General features: G+C 36.2%; 1 protein-coding gene across 8 annotated transcripts in view; it reads right to left on the bottom strand.

Moving 5' to 3' along the window:
- Positions 1–18,116, bottom strand: part of Dsx (transcription factor doublesex) — a 109,409-nt gene that overhangs the window by 17,044 nt on the left and 74,249 nt on the right. For 4 of the 8 annotated variants that reach the window (XM_072013327.1, XM_072013326.1, XM_072013325.1 and 1 more), the window contains one exon: positions 17,301–17,571. In XM_072013327.1, coding sequence (XP_071869428.1) covers positions 17,306–17,571 — 266 coding nt within the window. In that variant the 3' untranslated portion in view covers positions 17,301–17,305. Of the gene's footprint in view, positions 1–17,300; positions 17,572–18,116 lie in introns of those variants that run through there. The other 4 variants (XR_011801118.1, XR_011801121.1, XR_011801119.1 and 1 more) reach the window with 3 other exon arrangements.

Here is an 18,116-nt window from a genome sequence, read left to right as displayed (position 1 = left end):
GTTTTTAAATGTCCCATTAAATTGTTCAACAAGGATAAAAGTTTACAGGAATAGAACAGTATAAAATGATACTTCATTATGTAGAATCCAGATTCAAGATTGCTACATCCGAAGAAGAATTATTAGAATTATATCGCAATTAGGAATGCGCAGTTATTCTGGATTACTCGTAAAAGTAACGATAACGAGCGAAGGGTAACCAAGGAATAAGGAATAAACAAAGCTAGAAATAAATTAATGCATGTATAAGTGTCTCGACCAAATACGCGGACATTAAACGTCTGCATGGGGTCAGAAACGAACGATAATGGCGTCTGGTAACCGAAGAAAAGGTAACAAAATGCCGTAAGGTCCTTAACCGCTACCGAAACAGAACAGGAAATGAATTCGAAGTTAAGTTTAATGACCAGCATTCCGTCTTATCCAGCGGATATTAAATCCGTCGGCGAGACATTTCTCATGCGAAAACTTTCCGCCGAGCAGGGCGGAAACATACCGCGAAGCATGACTTTTAAAGATTCGACTGGTCGAATACACGGGGCCAGTGTGGATGAGACAGGGATGAGAGGTGAAGAGAAAGAAAATGAAAAAGGTACCGACAAGAAGAGGGCAGAAAAGAAAAAGGGAGAAAAAGGGAGAAAAGAGTCACGTTGGAACGACAACGAAAGGGACGTGCGTCCTGACGAGGAAAGAAGAAAACGAATAAGAGAAAGGGGAAAGAGAAAGAGAAGTGGAATGGCGACGAAAGAGGAAGAACTGGAGGAGAAGGAGAAGAAAGGCATGGGGGCTATATTATGCTCGCTAAAGCAATGTTACCAACTTGAGAACTGGCGAACTAGCCGACAGTAAAATCCATTTTATGTCTCCCTCGTAAAGCCAGTCAAATGAAACCCAGACTTAGTTTTCATACGTGCACCCACCCGCCATTCACCCGGCCAGACCAGACTCGGTTTCTTGCTCAGCACACCAGCGGCAAGGGATCGTAGCTGACTTTTTCGAAAGTCTAGACACGCTGGTTCCTCTTCAGGATGCATCACGCCAATTTAAGATTTTTCCTCTTTTCCTCTCTTTCATCCGATACACGATACATGGACGAACATCGATATGCTTGGTTGATAGTAAGCACAGGGAATGATTGGCTGGTTAGATACATATCGAGAATTTAAGCGACGAGGGTAGATACATTTTTCATGCAGCTTGTAGATTTAATGCGACGATGCAGGGTTTTGTTTGGCGTTTAAGTTTGGGTTAACTGATGGAGATAATTGAATAATTTTAACCGAATACAGTCATTTGTTTTGCGATTACTGCTTCGACTGTTATAATAATACGACGACAATGTAGTTATAAGTCGGCGCAAAGTAGAGCGTAAAAAGAATTTTAAGTATGCCTTTTATATCTCGAAGATAAATGTCTTCTGTAAACTAAATAATTTACTTTACCTTAGTGAATTAAGACCAGTCGTGTTCATAATATAAGTAATTGCGATTTCCACATGAAGTTTACATAAAAATGAACCGAGTACGTCAAATAATTTTGCGCTTCGATGGGACTGCGCTTTTTTATGTGCAATCGAATTAATTACATACATTCAGTGTTTTCTACACTTAATTAATATCGAAGTTTCCGTTCTTTTTACGTAAAACGATTTAATATTGCAATACGAAGCTCGAAGAATTTTTTATATTTTCTTTTACTATAACTACCGTTACTAATTACATGTTATCTAAAACATATCTGGCTTCCTTTGAAGCTTATAATATATAGCTACACTTCTTTCACCCCATGCAAGTATAAACAAAGACTTTTAACATGGGATAATAATAAAGAAAGCACATTAAAAATAAAATTTTGCAGGATATAATCTAATACTTACGTTTCTATAAAACGATGTCTAAAATATTTTCTAACAATCTCAGAATATCACACATCTAGCTTTCTGTAAAATAGTGTATCAAACAGTATCTAAAATATCTTATAAAATTAATTACAAGCAAACATAATATCAACGAGATCCAGAAAACATTTGACAACCATTTTAGAGCTCGTATCTCCGATTGTTTTCCATCGCAATATACGTCATAGGAAAAAATTCATCCGCCTTTTAATATTTCTATGCCTTGATAATCACACAATGATATTGTAAATTGGGATTCGGGCCAGTATTCGGGAAAATACCATGGCGAAGGAATAAACTAAAAGGCGAAAGTCAGAAAATGCTAGAGAAGCGGAACCTCGTTCGGCACTAAAACTTGGCCGCATCGTAAAACGAATCTCGTCGACGTATAACGTCTGGAAAAGCATCACAGCGATAAAGACCACCTTCTACCGAATAGACGCTTGAAGGATTTTCGTAGACGCTTCTTATCCCTTTTTTAAAGAAGTCATTTTAATCGTCGTTCGTGTCCGTTCGATAACAACCGTGTCCAACGTGTGGTCTTTAAGACCAATCCGTGATCGTGCATAAAGACGCCGAAAATGAATATGCGAAGCAAAATACGTGTTAACTACCGTCTCCCATTTAATAATTTCCACGGTCCTTCCTGGAACATTCTGACACCAAAATCTCGCAACGCGTTCTTGGGAACCGGGTCGGCCGTTACCGCACGTAAAATACTCAAAATTCATGTTTAGACTATTTACTGTTATTTACTGAAATTTGTTCTCTGCGTCTTTCGTGAGTTTTACACGGCGATTAAAAGATACGGACTGATTTTAGAAGTTGAACGAAGTACAGACTTTTTTGGTGTAAAAAGATATTTGTATATTCCATTTATTGTTTGTCGTCTTATACGTAGGTGTATATATATATATATTACATTTATCTGTTATAAGGCAAGATAATAAAAAGGGAATTATGCAACAGGATACAACGCAAATCATAATGCACTTGCTAAAATAAAAGAAACCACCAAGAAATTTACAATTCAATCCTTGAAAGAAACAAGGAAAGATCATTCGAATCTTGAATATAATTCAACACAATCTGCAGTATTTATCGGAAGTTGGTAGAGAATTGTTCGGAAGAGTGAATAAACGAGCAGATAAAGAGCACGGGTTGAGCGGAAAAAGTAAAATGGCAGTCAACGGAAGAACGAAGAACGATAGAAGGAAAACAAGAACCGGTTAATGGAACTCGTACTGCTTATGCAACACGAACGTATCAATTGTTGCACGTTTTTAACTCACCTACGTAACTCAAAATTTTATTTCTACTTGTAAAAACTATTGAATATTTTTTGACGGAGGCTTACATGTTTCCGACTCTTCCTGGCTATCTAAATCTACACGAGATAAAACAGTCTATAAAAGAATAGCTGTTTTACTAGAATATTTGTAAAAGAATTGTTTTCTCTCATTGTCATTTCTGAAGTGGTACTATAATTTCTGAAAATTTTTCTTCTCATAATAATTTATGAAAATGATATACAAATATATCTTATAATTCCATAGAGTCGACGTTCGAATTAAATTTTGATTAAGAACTAACAATCGGTGATGTTAAGCATTATTATCGTTGAATAAAATTTGAACGATCGTCGCATAAAATTATTTGACATCTTAGTTATGCATTATTTAGCGATAGGATGTGTAGAAAGTACAATAATCAATTTTGACGAGTTTTGTTTTCAATCTAGAACGCGAAAATTGTGAATAGAGCCTGGTGTTTAGAAATATATTTAGCAACCTGGTCTGTGTAATGTGCATCATTCAGTTACAATTTCTTCCAAGTCACGTTTCTTGTCTTATTGGTATCTGTTTTAAACGTAACAATGTCTAATATTTTATACACGTACTTTTTTTTCTTGTTTATTATAAATTTCCACGTTAAAATTAGTGGAATTAATGCTACTTTGACTTTCCAATATAATTTAATTTCAATTTTCTACCATATTATGGATTAGAATTTATAATTTAATCGAGCGATATATGATTTTAATAGAAATACAAATTAAATTTATAAATAAGTTAAGCTTCGATTATTTAATTAGACCAATTCGTTTTAAAATATCTTCGACTATATGCGTCATCGAGCAACGTTATTAAAGAAAATGACTCTTTCTCCCTTCTAATGAATCCTTGATGTTTAACTTCTTTACAAACATCAATCAACAGAATCATTTACACACGTACTCCTTGTCTTTCTATGTTCATCAACGAAGAAATACGACACTGTCTCGTTAGTATTAAACACTGTGTCGTGCTTTTTAAACAACGCCTCCAACGACACGTCGTTAAAGAAAAAGAAATTATATAGCCCATTGCCCGTGTCTTTCTCCGCGGAACGCGTGCCTTAATAAAACTGCTTCAAAAATATGGGGAGCGAAAGAGAGGGGGAGAGGGAGAGAGAGAGAGGGGGAGGAAGAAAGGAGGAAAAAGGAGGAAAGGGGGGTGAAACAGAAAGGAAAGAAAGAAAGAGTAAAACTGAAAAAGTCATAAAAGAAAATCAACTATAGTATCTCTAGCGTTTCGCAGCTGCGAAGAGGAGAAAAGAGAAGAAAGATGGAACGGAAGAAGGGTTTCGCGTATCTCATTGCACTGAAAAGTCATGAAAACGAATCGTAAAGCCACGGGACAAGTCTGAGCGTTAAAACGGAGCGCGAGATGTGCGGTGAATGTATTAGACGCGTAAATTAATTCGATGTCTTTTTAAATAAAATTCAAATCTTATTTACGGACTGTGCGATATAAATATGTACAATTATTAAAATAGTTTCCAGATATATTAGATTATAGATTAATTTCCACGTTTAATTGTCTAACAAACACAAAAATACAATTTTTTACGTATGCTAATTTACATTCCATCGATATAAATCTGTTCAAAGATTAATTAATTTAATTGCTACTATTATGACTAATCTTCGTTCTTTGAATATCGGTTTCATCTTAAACGGCCATCCCTTTAATTACCAAACATATTCTTTGGTTACCGTCAAAGAGAAAATCACGTGAAAGCATTGCCATTATCGAAATTATTTAAAAAACCCTAATTCGTAGATATCTTGATCTTGGTTTCTATGAATAAATAAGTAAAAAGATACAGAATCCTACCTAATTACAGTTTTATGATATCATCATTCGTAATACCATAAATATTAAATAATTTCCGTTTCCCTGGCGTACTTGACTATCGTTTGATTAACCGATTTATCGAGCGGAAGAAGATCTCTCAATTAAACGAGTAAATGATAGATCCGCGAGAGAGACGAACAACCTTAGCATCGATTTAAAGAAAGAAAAGAAAGGGTTCTTCTCAGTTATGGTATTTTAACTTCAGACCCTGCTCGTAATTACAAAGTCATAAAAGCTCCATCGATGTTTGCGGGTTAAGATGAAACAGTTAAGCCATGAGAACATCGAAAAATGATCGGAAGAAGACAGAACTATTGGAAGAGTGGCAGAGAAACTGAGATACCTGCGATTATATCTCGCTTCACAGTTCATGTTCCATTCATTTGTAGAGTGGCCTTCTTCTCCCAACTGGCCATGGAGTGCCTCATAAAACTTTGATTTATAACTGTACTCCTAATTTTCTTACCCAATGCGATATCTCAGATACGCCACGTCTCATTTTAATATTAGCAAAATTTTAAGAAATTATAGTAGACTATTTAACAACAATTTAACACACAGTGTCAAGGAGATATATAAATAAGGTAAAGACATTGCATCAAATTCAACTTGACTTGATTCTTTTTCTTTTAATATAAAAACGCAAGTTGGAACTACTTATAAAAATAAACCTTAAAAAATAAAAATAGAATTTGATATGCATTATGTTCCAACAAAAATGTGAGAAACTCGTTAGGTATCAAAATTTTGAGACTGAGGACCAAAATATTGAGCGCAGAGAAAGGTAACAGCAGTCAAAATATCTGCATCCGGAGTTCTAGCGCTAATGACACCATGAGAGCATAATAGCCTGGCAAATTGACGAAGCATGTTTTTCTTTTTACCACACAAATTACTTAAATAATTGCATATTTGGTTCACTATGTTCTTTGGATTACTCTCCACCGAATTTGTTCACTTTTTTTTAGTATTAAAAATTTTCTCGAGCAACCCTTTTCAGACGGATGTTTCTTCTAGCAACGGAGACTATAATATAATAGTACAGACTATAGTAGACTCACTTTTGAAGACATAATCTAATCATAATTTTTTTGATGGATTATATAGTTCCATTCGTAATGGTATTTTATATCCGAAAAGGTCTCGGTAATATTATAAACTCTAACTACCTGTTCATTTCGCCAGATCTCATTTGAAAACATATTGTTCCATCAAGGTTGAAAATATAAACGAATCGTTGTTAATAAGCGTGATCTCTCGTTTCAATTTTACACTAAAGATTTCCTCAAAGCATTAAAAGTCCTTCTCGTAATTGATGCGAAAATTCATTCTAGTTGAATCATAGAGAAATGAAGAAACTCATAGCAAAGTATTACTCTGTCAACTAACATTTCCACCATCGTAATACCATTATAACCATATGAACACCCTATGCTCAATCATCAAGTTATATTCAAGTTATTTGCAGCATCCACCGTGTCACGATCTTGTCTTTCACTACTTATGATAGAAAAAAGGATTCAACTCGCAGTTACTTCGCCTTTTACATTTTGTTTCGGTAATTCAGTAGCGGATGCTTAATCCAATCACCGGTGGCCTGTCCTCTGATAGCGAGTAATTAAAGAAGAGACAAGAATCGCGTTTGCATTTTCCACTGGAATCGACCGGTCGCAATAACACTGCAGTGCATGAGTATGTAATTAGACGTACACCATCACGAGGGATTTCTTATCTCCATGGCAACACTAAAAGTCGCATAAAAATAAATTGCTTTCGGGTGTTATGCGCCGTGTGTCAACGTACGACATAGTTTTAAAAGGAGTTTAACTAAGAAATGAAAAGGAATAATCGCGATGGTCCGTAAGCTGCGAACGTACCGAACGGTTGAATGGTTTCTGGACAAAGACTTTCATCCGACGATTGATCTAGGCAGATTTCAGGACCAGAGGAGGCTGGTCGTAAAGGAGATCTAAGGAGAAGAAGACACATCCAGGCACGTAGCTAAAATGGAAACGGCTACGGCGGTTGTGGAGTCGGTGGCTGGAAGTTTATCGTCTGCTGGTAAGTGCTTCGCGAATTCTCACTTCTACCCCGTTCGCGTCCTCCATAAGGGGCAGGAAGACCATAAAATCAGCACGAATGCTTCAAATAATACCTATCCTAGCGAATCCTGGTCACTTCGACCACAGATTCAACCTTCTTCGTGACTATTTTCCTTTCTTTTTCTAATAAATATACTACGGATATTTACTCGTTTATGGCAAATGTAAAGATGCAAATGTGCATAGGATACATGCAAGTTCCAAAACTATACGAAACGTCTACAATAATATTTACAAAAAGAAAGCAAACCTCTATTTAGGTTATTACTTTATTACTAGGTTATTATTGCTCTAGTTACGTTCGCAATAATATGAATTTTCATAAAGATCCTCGATTTAGTAATAAATAATGCGCGTTATCCGGAGATGCGATATCTTACACGTACGTATTCGCACATTTGCAATGAGGATATGTACGTTTGTAATTATCGTGATCAAATAAAATTCTCATTTTACTCATATCTGTAGAATATGAGTTATTGCGAAACAGCGAGATCTATAATTTCGATTTGCCTTTTACTATTCCTACTTACGTGCTCTTATCATGTATCGCGTTCTCGATCGTGCTTATTTAATTCTAAAAGGCACATTTAGAACAGCAACCTGTTAATTCACAACAAATGCTCGGTCATGTTTCCTGTCCGATATCTTTATGGCGGAATGAACGATTACTCGTTAAGAACATTGAAATTCTATATCTTGTTTCTGTATCTTGTTTCGAACAGTATCGCTACTTTAAGCATTTTTAAGCTTTGACAAGTAAGCGAATATAATTTATACAGACTAAAAAATTCTTTCGCATAATTACGAGTATTGAAAAAATATTCTTTCGGATGATTTTGTAAGAATGACAATACGCTAAGAAAAACCGATAAAAGATCAGCTAATACCAATTTATTTCTATCTATGGCATTCGTCAGCCTCTTGAAAGAGCCACAGGCACGTCCAATTTTCTACACGGTCTCCTTCGAAATCCTAACAACGAAGTAAAGAGGTGGCCTCGAGGAAGCGATCAACTACTCGCTTCGCTCGAATACCCTTTGGTTTTACGTTTCCCTTGACGTACAGACGCGATCACAGTTCTTGCATTCTCCTTACGATCCCTGACTTCAAAAACCGAGCACAGAATTTCCTCTCGTTGACAACGAAAGTTGTAACGATCTCTTGATCGCGGGTGGCCATTCGATTTCGTTGGGTCATAGAACTCGATTATCGTCCATGAGAGGATCGGTAGGAGGCGGTGTTCTTTTCATTAACGAGACGCGTATCCTGGGTGGACCTCGGTTGACTGTTGCTGGCCAAAGGTAGGCGCTCAACAGACGTCGTATTTCATAGAAGCCCGGTTGTATTTTCGCGCGTATGACTTTAACTGTCGATGCGGACTTCGCTTGTATTTCTTCTTAAGTTTTACTGACGTTAGGTCGACCGCTCCGGGCCGTAAACGTCAGTCCCCGCTAAAGCCCCGCACGGCTGCTTGTCAGGTTCCTTCTTTAACCTTCTTCTTCGCCTTTTTACACGTCCCCTGCCCGCCCACCGCCGGCTCCCACGTCGAGCCACTGCGTGCACGCTGTCTGCTTCAAGATCCCGAGAAATTGGCCGGTTTCGAGGTTCTCCACAGCCTGCTTAGCCGGAGTCTTAAAGAACAGCTCCTCTTCTCTTCTCTTCTTCTTCGCGTCCTCTCTTGCGGGGGCTAATTTCGTGGCGAGCGTCTCGTGGCTCTACATCCCGCGATTCCTCTCTTATCTACTTTTATTTAACCGTGCAATGTGTCGACGAATCACGTGGCGATCGAACGATTCCCGCTGCGAATGACCGTACGATGAAAATCGTACGAAGCGATCGAACGTTTAGCGCCAGGCTTCTAGCCGCGGATGAGAAGACAGGTTTTGTTTCGAAAAAAATATGCTTTACGGAATGTTTTGTTGCGTTTCTTACTGTGAATATACCCTAGAATAGCCGAACCTCGACAACTCGAATCTCGAGGGAAGAAGTAAAATGTTCGAGTTATGGAAATTTTGTCAAATAAAAGATTTAACGAACGAGAACGATTTAAGGAGTCTTTGTACAAAGATCAATACTTTACGCATTGTTCAAACTTAAAGAAAGACATGTTCAATTATTTATTTTCTGAGGACACTAAGAACGTTGATTCCGATTTTTTATTATAAGGTATCATTATCTGCTTGTATGTATACGTATTACATATTTAGAATTGTAGAAGCAGCACAGACTTTGACTTGCAACGATCGAACTTCTTCTAATTCGATTTATGAAAGTAAAGTAAGAGTAACCTAAATACGTGGAAAATAATTCCAGATAAAGTGAGTTTATATTACTTGTAAAAGTTTTCAGAGCGGAGCGGGACGAAATGAATAAAATTGTAGCCTTTTAAAGGTTTATGACGCGATAAAAGTTCGATTATCGAGATTCGATTCTATTTAGCAGAATCGCAAGTGGGTTATTTATCAAGAATTTCTGTCAAATACCTATTTAAATGGGAAGGTTTAAACCAACGCTACATCAGACAATAGCTGAAATGTTCAATCCTATTCGCTCCGCTCATCGAATCTAGTACAGTAGCACAATCTTATATTCCTGTTTTGGACTCGCTATAAAGTCCAAGCTCCTGAAATTTAAGGTTTTCGTGAAATTCGGACTTTACCGAAGGAGGAAAGGCCGAAACAAATCAACGCGACGCTGTAACATGGCGGTTTTGGGTTGACCGGAAGACGTCGATACCCATAACGTCTCGAGGCTTCATTAAGGATGCAATATAGCGTGGTTTTTGCCCAGCAAACGAAGGGAGCTTGGATACGCGCGAGAGAATGGTCGGTCGCTTTTAAAAAAGTTACGACGAGGTTTTATGGGGGTTTAATTGTAGCCCGCGACTGTGGTTAGAAAGTAGTAAAACTCCTTTTGCCAGCAGAGTCAGGCCTGTTACATTGCTTAACGCTCCCTGATTCTTGGCGTATGTACGTGGAAGACACGACGATGATGAGGATGAAGAAGAGCCGGCGTCGGCTCACGCACTTAGCTGCTGTTAATTATTGCTTTGTCTTGGGAATTGCGCCTCCATTCTTAGAGAATAGGGCCGACGATCGCCGTCAAGGTCTCACACAACGTTTATCTCCGTTTTTCTTTCTTTCTTTCTTTCCCTTTCTCTCACGATCCTCACATTAATTACTTTGTACGAGTTGAATTCAATTTTCAGATTTCCCTTTTATTATACACCCGTCCCGATCTTTCTCTTAATCTGTTGCAGAGTTTAAATAATCTATTTTTAATTCCACCAGGGTTCCTTTGAGTTGATGAAGGGGCTAACTCTTTCAGATATGACGACCAAGAAATGATTCATTGTCTTTTGACAGTATAATTAAACAACGAAAAGTTTAGAATCAACAATTTAGAAAATAATTATTCCTTTATCGTGAAGATCTTTTACGTTTCTGGTATTGGATACAAGAGATGCGTACTTCCGATTGTTTAAAAGAAATTAATACTTTAGAAACCTGCATACACCCGATTCAAAGATCATTGCCGACGAAAATATCATCTCATAAACTATTATTGGTGCATGTATATATTGTTTAATAAACTATTAATTCTATAAAAATACATTAGCTTTCAAATGTTGGTTTGGATTTCATTATCAACTTTTTAAACAATACAATATTACTATATATGCCTATTATGCTACATAGGTGGGACACTTACCTTGAGGTACATAGAATTTTCGAATTAATAGCAAATTAATGATTAGCAGCAATACTTACTAGTTTTTATGAATATATATATATCTGTACATAGTTGCAATAATGTCAGTAGTCTTCGTGTCAGTAGAAGGATTTTTCTTCCCTAATTTGTTATTCAGAGAATTAAAAAATTTGAAATTAAAGGGCTTTTTAAGCAAATTTCGACAGTTACGACTTAAAATTTGTTACAGATTAACTTTTAAAAAGTAATTTCATCGTGTCATAATATTTTAGTATTATAAGTAATATTCTACTACCATAGCTGTAACGACGATAAAAGGCAAAATATCTGTAAATCTCCTTTTTCGTAGAGCGGAACTGAATAACATTCTGACAGAGAAAAGCACGTGTCAGGATACTTTTTAGCGTACATAAAAATTGCAAATGTATTACTTCGTATGTCTTGAAATAAAAGATATTTATCTGAAAGTCGTATCACTCGCCAGTAGTAAACTTCATAATCGTACAACAGAACCTTCAGATAACAATGTTTCATGCCATTATTCATTAAATTATTTCATTATTGATAAATGTATAGTTTATTTACATAAGGATTGCATAATGCCCAAGTATCAGAGATTAATAAACCTCGAAGCAAAAATAATTCCTATATCGTGCGATAAATAGACAAAGATTTGTACGATATTTAAATATATCTATCTCAAGTCATATAAATTTTTTCTAAAAAGAAACATAATAATCAATTAAAAGTGATTTACAATATCAATCTTTTATCGCTACCAACTATTTAGCGCAGAACAACTGACTCGATCGTTTCCATTTCTTCTTAGGAATATAGGTAATTCAACACGTGTAATTTGAAACTAATTTTTATTGCACCTATAAATTATACTTCAATAATCCACGGCAAGGAACGCAATCAGGATTTTTGTTTTTCTTACAAGTTGTACAATCAAGTAGTTTCCCCTTTCATAGCTCGTTAAAGTGTTGAAATATTTCGAAAGTTTAATGTTTTTAGCCGAAGAAATATCATGGAACATAATTTCAGCAATAAATTTTCGTGAAAAAAAAAAAACTATATTTCATAAACGTGCGACGTCTGGCATTAATCGCTCTTTGTGCTTTTCAGGAAGAAAGATGTTACAAGAAGATCATTCCTATATCCTACGTTTATTTAACTTAATACTTTTATAAATGTAAGTCAAGAAATACGACCTTAATAGGGATTTGCTTTATCCATTAATATTATATGTTATAGAGCATATTTTACTTTGAATACGTAATATATTTTTATATGCCGTGTACGTATAATCCGTATATCCCAGCATCTTAAAATTTTTTTATAACCGTGGAAGCATTTTACAAGCCTGACAAACATGAAAAATGTTAACTGTTCGAGTGCAAATTATTTTTACATCTTCCAAAAGCCATATTCTTCTCATCGGCCATCAGTCCTTGTTCGTCGGTTATCAGATCTTTACCGAACATTCGCAGTATGATATTTAATGCTTTTGCAATTCTTTGATGCGAAGATTTTCACTTCTGACGCGACTCAACCTAACAAAAGACAAAACGATTTAACGCACAGTCGTATATCAAATTAAAAAGCGATCCCAAGGCGCTCGACGATCGTAATGAATATTTTGTAACATGGAAGGTATTCATCAATGAACGGGGCATAAATCTGTGCGTTTTTTACTACTCGTGTACGAAAAAGATAAGCGCTCATAGTCAGCGGTTTTGTCTTGTAATGTGCACACAACGATTAGATCTTTATTGTCGCACACTTATATCAGATAAAATATATAAGTCGTTTCGTCGGCTATAGCGCCATGCGTCGATAACCCTTTAACGCGTTTACAGGATATTTTCTACACGTCCAGTTGTAAATCTTGAGCACGCTTATTTAAATTATAAGAGAGAATTTATGTGAGCAATAAAGTTTTCCTTCGCCGAGATCCATGTTATCGTACAGTTTTCAGATACCGTTTAGTAGTTTCCATTCTCATCGAAGATTTATCGAATTTGTTGGATTTGAAACAATTTTCAGTATCATGAAATTATTAACCGATGGAGTTTAGAAACGTAAGAAGCATTCGATACCTGTTAGATTTAAGGAAAGATTCAAATATACATTTCACGAGACAAAGAGAATTTTAATAAATAGATAGCTAATTTAAACGTTACATCGCAATTAATGATTAAATATATCAATTGTAACCTTCGGTTATTAATTGATTAACTATTGTACAGTATTTGTAATCACCTATTACTGAAATTGATGTAAAAGTATATCTTTGATCTGTTTTTAATTTAAAACAAAATTCAGATATCGTAACTATTACGCGCGCATTTCGCACTAGATATTGACAATATAATGATAATGACTAATTTTCATTTCACATTCGTTTAAATATTTCTAAAATTTGCATAGCATTTGGCGTTATATCACGCTAAAGTGTAACCTATCTTATCCTAGTATTCATTTTTCAAAACAGCATTACAATATCCGATTCATAAAACGTGTATACTTTAATATACGTATAAAGAAATACAAAAGTCTTAAAAAAAAAGCAGTAAAAGCTCATCGATCATGGTATTCGATCAGAATTGCAAGCATATCGCGGCAAAGAGGGTTACTTCTGTTTTCTGCAGCTGGCAGCGTCAATGTTATCGGACAGGTCTCTCAGAACGAATTTAACGACGGTCGTAAACGCGGTTTGCTTTACAACTCGCGGTATTTTTTCCTCTCCTTTTCCCCTTGCTTCGCTTCCTCTGTCCGTTCTCCCGTTCTTTCCTCTCTATCCGTCACCGCGAAGTCGTAAGCGAGGCGCACCCCTGACTCCAACTTATTTTACTTCGGCTGCAGTAAACTAGCAGAGTTTATGTGACAGACACTAGCAAAGTCGAAATCGTCTCGCGAATCACGAAACAAACACGATCCTCGCGAGGATACGCCAGGGTTCGCGGTCCCCGTGTCTTTGGCCCGCTCGTAAACGCCTCGGACGATTCGAATCAGCAATGAAAAGAATTGTCCCTGTGGACATATGTTACAAATATATTGTTCATTGATCTGTTCCGTGTGCAAGAAGTACAATGACGATTCAACCCTGTCGTAGAATTTGAGACCTTGGGACGATCAATTTCTTCCTTTTCTCAAATATTTTTTAATAATAATAAAAGGGAACGTTCTCCTAGCCAGGAGATTTGTTTCATCTACCAAAATATCATATCGATACTTTGCTGTAAATATTTTTGCGTATCGTCTACATGCGCTGTACGCATTTTTGCATCTTTAAATTCCCCATAAATGCAGTCTATACGTACGTACATATATGTGTCCATAACTGCAGTAATGCTTTCATAACGATAGCACAATCGCATTTTTAGGAAATATTTCCACAAACGTAAAATGAATTTTGCAGAAATGAATTTTTCGATAATCTTCTTTGTGGTCTTTTATGATTTATGGTTGTCTGTAGTTGCGTTTGCTTTCGATCAGACGAGAAGGAAAGTAGAAGAACGTAAATATGTTGTTTGAAATACCAAAGAAGGAATATGGAAGACGGTAGCAGATGAAAATATTGAAAAATTGTTTGACAAGGTTTCCCGACAAAAACTCTTGTTGTCAAGAAAATTAAAATAATATCGAGTATCTTTATCTTTATAAACGTCTAACATATCGACACAGTACCGTAGATACAATACAGTTACAACACAAAACATTCATTAGAAGATAGAAGTTCTGCATCCAATAACATTTACATACAACTTATTCGCAAAATATTAATAAGCTCAAACAAATTGCTTCATAAATACAATTTCCATAGAAGAATAAATAAAAGCTTGCTGTGAATTCGGTATTATCAACAGAAACACGAAAAGAAATCTGTTTTCGTTTCTTAGTTACGATACCCAGATCGTTGTCTTTATATCATCCCTGGCGGAGAAAAATGCCAGTCAGGATATATCCTTTATAGTCCTGAATTTATTGACTCTGTTCCCTCTTTAAAACAAAGCATCAATGTCAGATACAAACGAGATAAGATTGACCTATCGAATCTGTTCGCGAAATCTTTCGGTGAAGTAGCTCTGTTAAAGATTTAAAGTTGGCCACCGTCCAACGGTACTCTGGTCTGACGCACGTGATTCACCGTTTCCATGGCGGACGCGACAACACCGTGACCTCTCTTGTTAGATTTCTTTTACTATTACACGATCTAAATCATGATAAATTATCGCAAGTACTAAAAATTTTGAAGCATTCGGTAGGTCGTATTTCTGTAATATAACAAATGTATGTAACGATGTATGTACCTATTTATACGAAACATGTTTGATCGCCGATTTCACTTGTTAGATTTTAGTGGTTTAGTAGTTTGTAATAAAACATCCATTGCTTAGATACGTACAGCGACTGCAAGAAATATTTACGCACATTCTTATCTTCCAACGAAACCTTTTCGTATCAGATTCTACGTTTCATTTGCATGATATCAAATTTTTGTAGTCACGTTACTAAATGATATTCCAGATGTACGAATTGGAGTTACATAGGCAAAATTGGGAGAAATCGCCAAGCTGCATAATTACTTAAGCAACATACATACATATAAGAACAATAACGTATATGAAAAATCATCAACAACTGACACGTTTTCACCCGATCGTGGAACACGAATATTCCTCCGAGATGCACCAGGCTAAGGAAATAGAAGGACTAACTAAGAATCCCGGTGAAGTGGGGATGATCACCCAAAGAAGGGTAGTCAAGAGTACTCGTAAATTTGATTCTTTATGGTGTTGTCATCGTTAAAACTGAGTCCGCACCTTTAAGTCGCCGCAGAGGTTCATTTGGAGCGGCCGCTTTGATGAAATTGGTCAGATGCATTCATCGTCCCGGTTCGAAAATTTCTCGCTATAAACGGTGCATATATGTATACATACACGTTTCCTTGCAGTTTGGACTCGTTTCGTTCCGCGGTAGAAACTTATCTTCACGATCGCTTCGCTGCTGGTCTCGATAAAATCCAATTACGAGACGTTATTTCATCGAGTTTAAAGAAAAAATTGTATCGAAACATCCGCGTATATATGTATCATTGGTTTTGGAAAGGAGTTAAAAGACTACGATGCTAATGCGACTCTAAACCCTCCCGTTAAAAAAAGTATTTTAATTTCAAACAATTTAACGTTTCTTAAAATAATATAGTTTCCTTGACAAATTTTGAAGAAAAAAATACGTAATTCCGATCTGAAACGAATGACGTCGATTGGTTCTGTCTATTAAATTAGAGGAGCAAGTTTTATTGTCTTATGGGAATATCTACCTAAAATTAAAATTGACGAATTTCTTTTATTTCTGTTATGAAGAGGTTTATGATTTTTGTCTGATACAAAGTCAGTCAAATATATGAATATATATTATATATAAATATATTAATACGAGTATAGTTCTTGTCGTTTCAAATTGTTAGAGCCAAAAGAAGATTTAACGGAAGAAACCAGAATATTACAAAACCTTTCGACTAATTGTACATCGGAACCCTGATAGAAGACACGTTCACGTTTTAATGAAATCTTCGATAAAGTACTACGTTTAATGATGGCATACGTATCTAGCGGATACACAGGACTCTACGCTACATCCGACAGAACTTGTCTGAATTCAAAAGGTGTAATAAAACAATGTTGAAGAAATACGCGAGTTTCAACGACGATCGTGGAAATTGTCAAGGAAGTAAGTTGCATAGACAGTAAACGTAAAACGAAGAAGAAGGAGAAAGGAACGGAAGAAGGAAATATAAAGGAACCGAGAAATACTTTGCTGGTCTAAGCGATGCGGTCTGACCGGCTCTCGAATGGAAGGGCATTTTATAGTTTAGAATCAGTTTTATGTGCGCCGGATTTGCGATTACGACTTCGGCTTCGAACGATCTAGACGAAATAAGGATGCGAGAGGAAAGGAGGGAATAAAACATAGAAGGAAGACAGAAAGCGTTCTATGTTCTAAAACGAAAACATATCCCACTCCAAGTTTCCGCCGGAAATTCGTACTAGTTTCGTTCTTCGCAATTTTGTCGCTGTTTGATAACTATTTTGATACTGATTTCATTTCTACAAGTACAACTGACTTTTTAGTAAGCACGTACCAAACGTAACTTCAAATTACGATCGTTTTCTACGAATAAACGAATTGTGCAAGATTAATCGTATTTCTTTGCAATTAAAAAAATTTACTTTGCGTTCTTTTAGATTTCTGCATATTTGCTAAACATCTCTCTCTTAATCTGACAGATTACATTACATCATATCAATGTAGTACATTTCAGCGCAAATTAGAAACTCTTCAAATATATACTCTCATTGATATCAAAACTGATAACGATGAACGCTAAAGGAGACTTACCGAGGCTACGTTGAATGTTCTGGAGGACCATCCGGGCTCGATGGTATTCTCGTTCCTGGTATATGAGCATTCTCAGGCCGCAGAAACGGTCTGTAATGGACAGGATTCGGAGGTGGTACAACCCCTATGTAAGGCACGTGGCCCTCGTAAGTTGGCGGTCCTGTCGGAGGTGCCGTAGGCGCAGTGCATGCTGCGGTGCAACGGAACGATCGACTAGGCTGGGTCATCCTGACTGCTTTCCAGAAGTGCATATTTCGAATTTCGTTGCTAGCTATTAAAGAAAACAGACGAATTAAAAATTGGATGTCCGCGGTACTCGTTACATAGAATTGTCTAATCCTGCTACTTCCTTCGGATCATTATCGACGTAATCGTCATTTTCTAACGTGCTTCGAAAAAATCGTTATCGATACTCGCGACTTTACGTTTCAAATTCATGGCAAAGCTTTTGTTAAAATATCAAATGTTTCTTTATTTGTTGGAACGAGAGTGAAACCAGGACATAACGATTTTAAAACTGTAGCAGGATTAAAGCTAAGTGAAACGACTTGATGTTTGCTTATTCGACAAGAACGATATTCGATCAACGGTAAATAATCGTTGCAGACGGATCGTTGCTGATATTTTCAAAAAGCTTTCATTACTTTTAAAATAGTCAGTAACTTTTTGTTATTTTCATATAACTTTGTACTTAATTTTTTACTTTTTCTGTTCTAATAAGTCAAATAAGTAACAAGCTAAACAAGCGTATCATTTCAGTTTGCTCATAACTGGATCTCTTCCTCGTATAGAATTCTATAAAAATTATTCTTATGT

The sequence above is a fragment of the Bombus fervidus genome, chromosome 11 (assembly GCF_041682495.2).
Source record: "Bombus fervidus isolate BK054 chromosome 11, iyBomFerv1, whole genome shotgun sequence".
Lineage (NCBI taxonomy): Eukaryota > Metazoa > Arthropoda > Insecta > Hymenoptera > Apidae > Bombus > Bombus fervidus.
The sequence above is the reverse complement of the archived record's forward strand: the minus strand, read 5'-3'. Positions and strand labels throughout refer to the sequence as shown.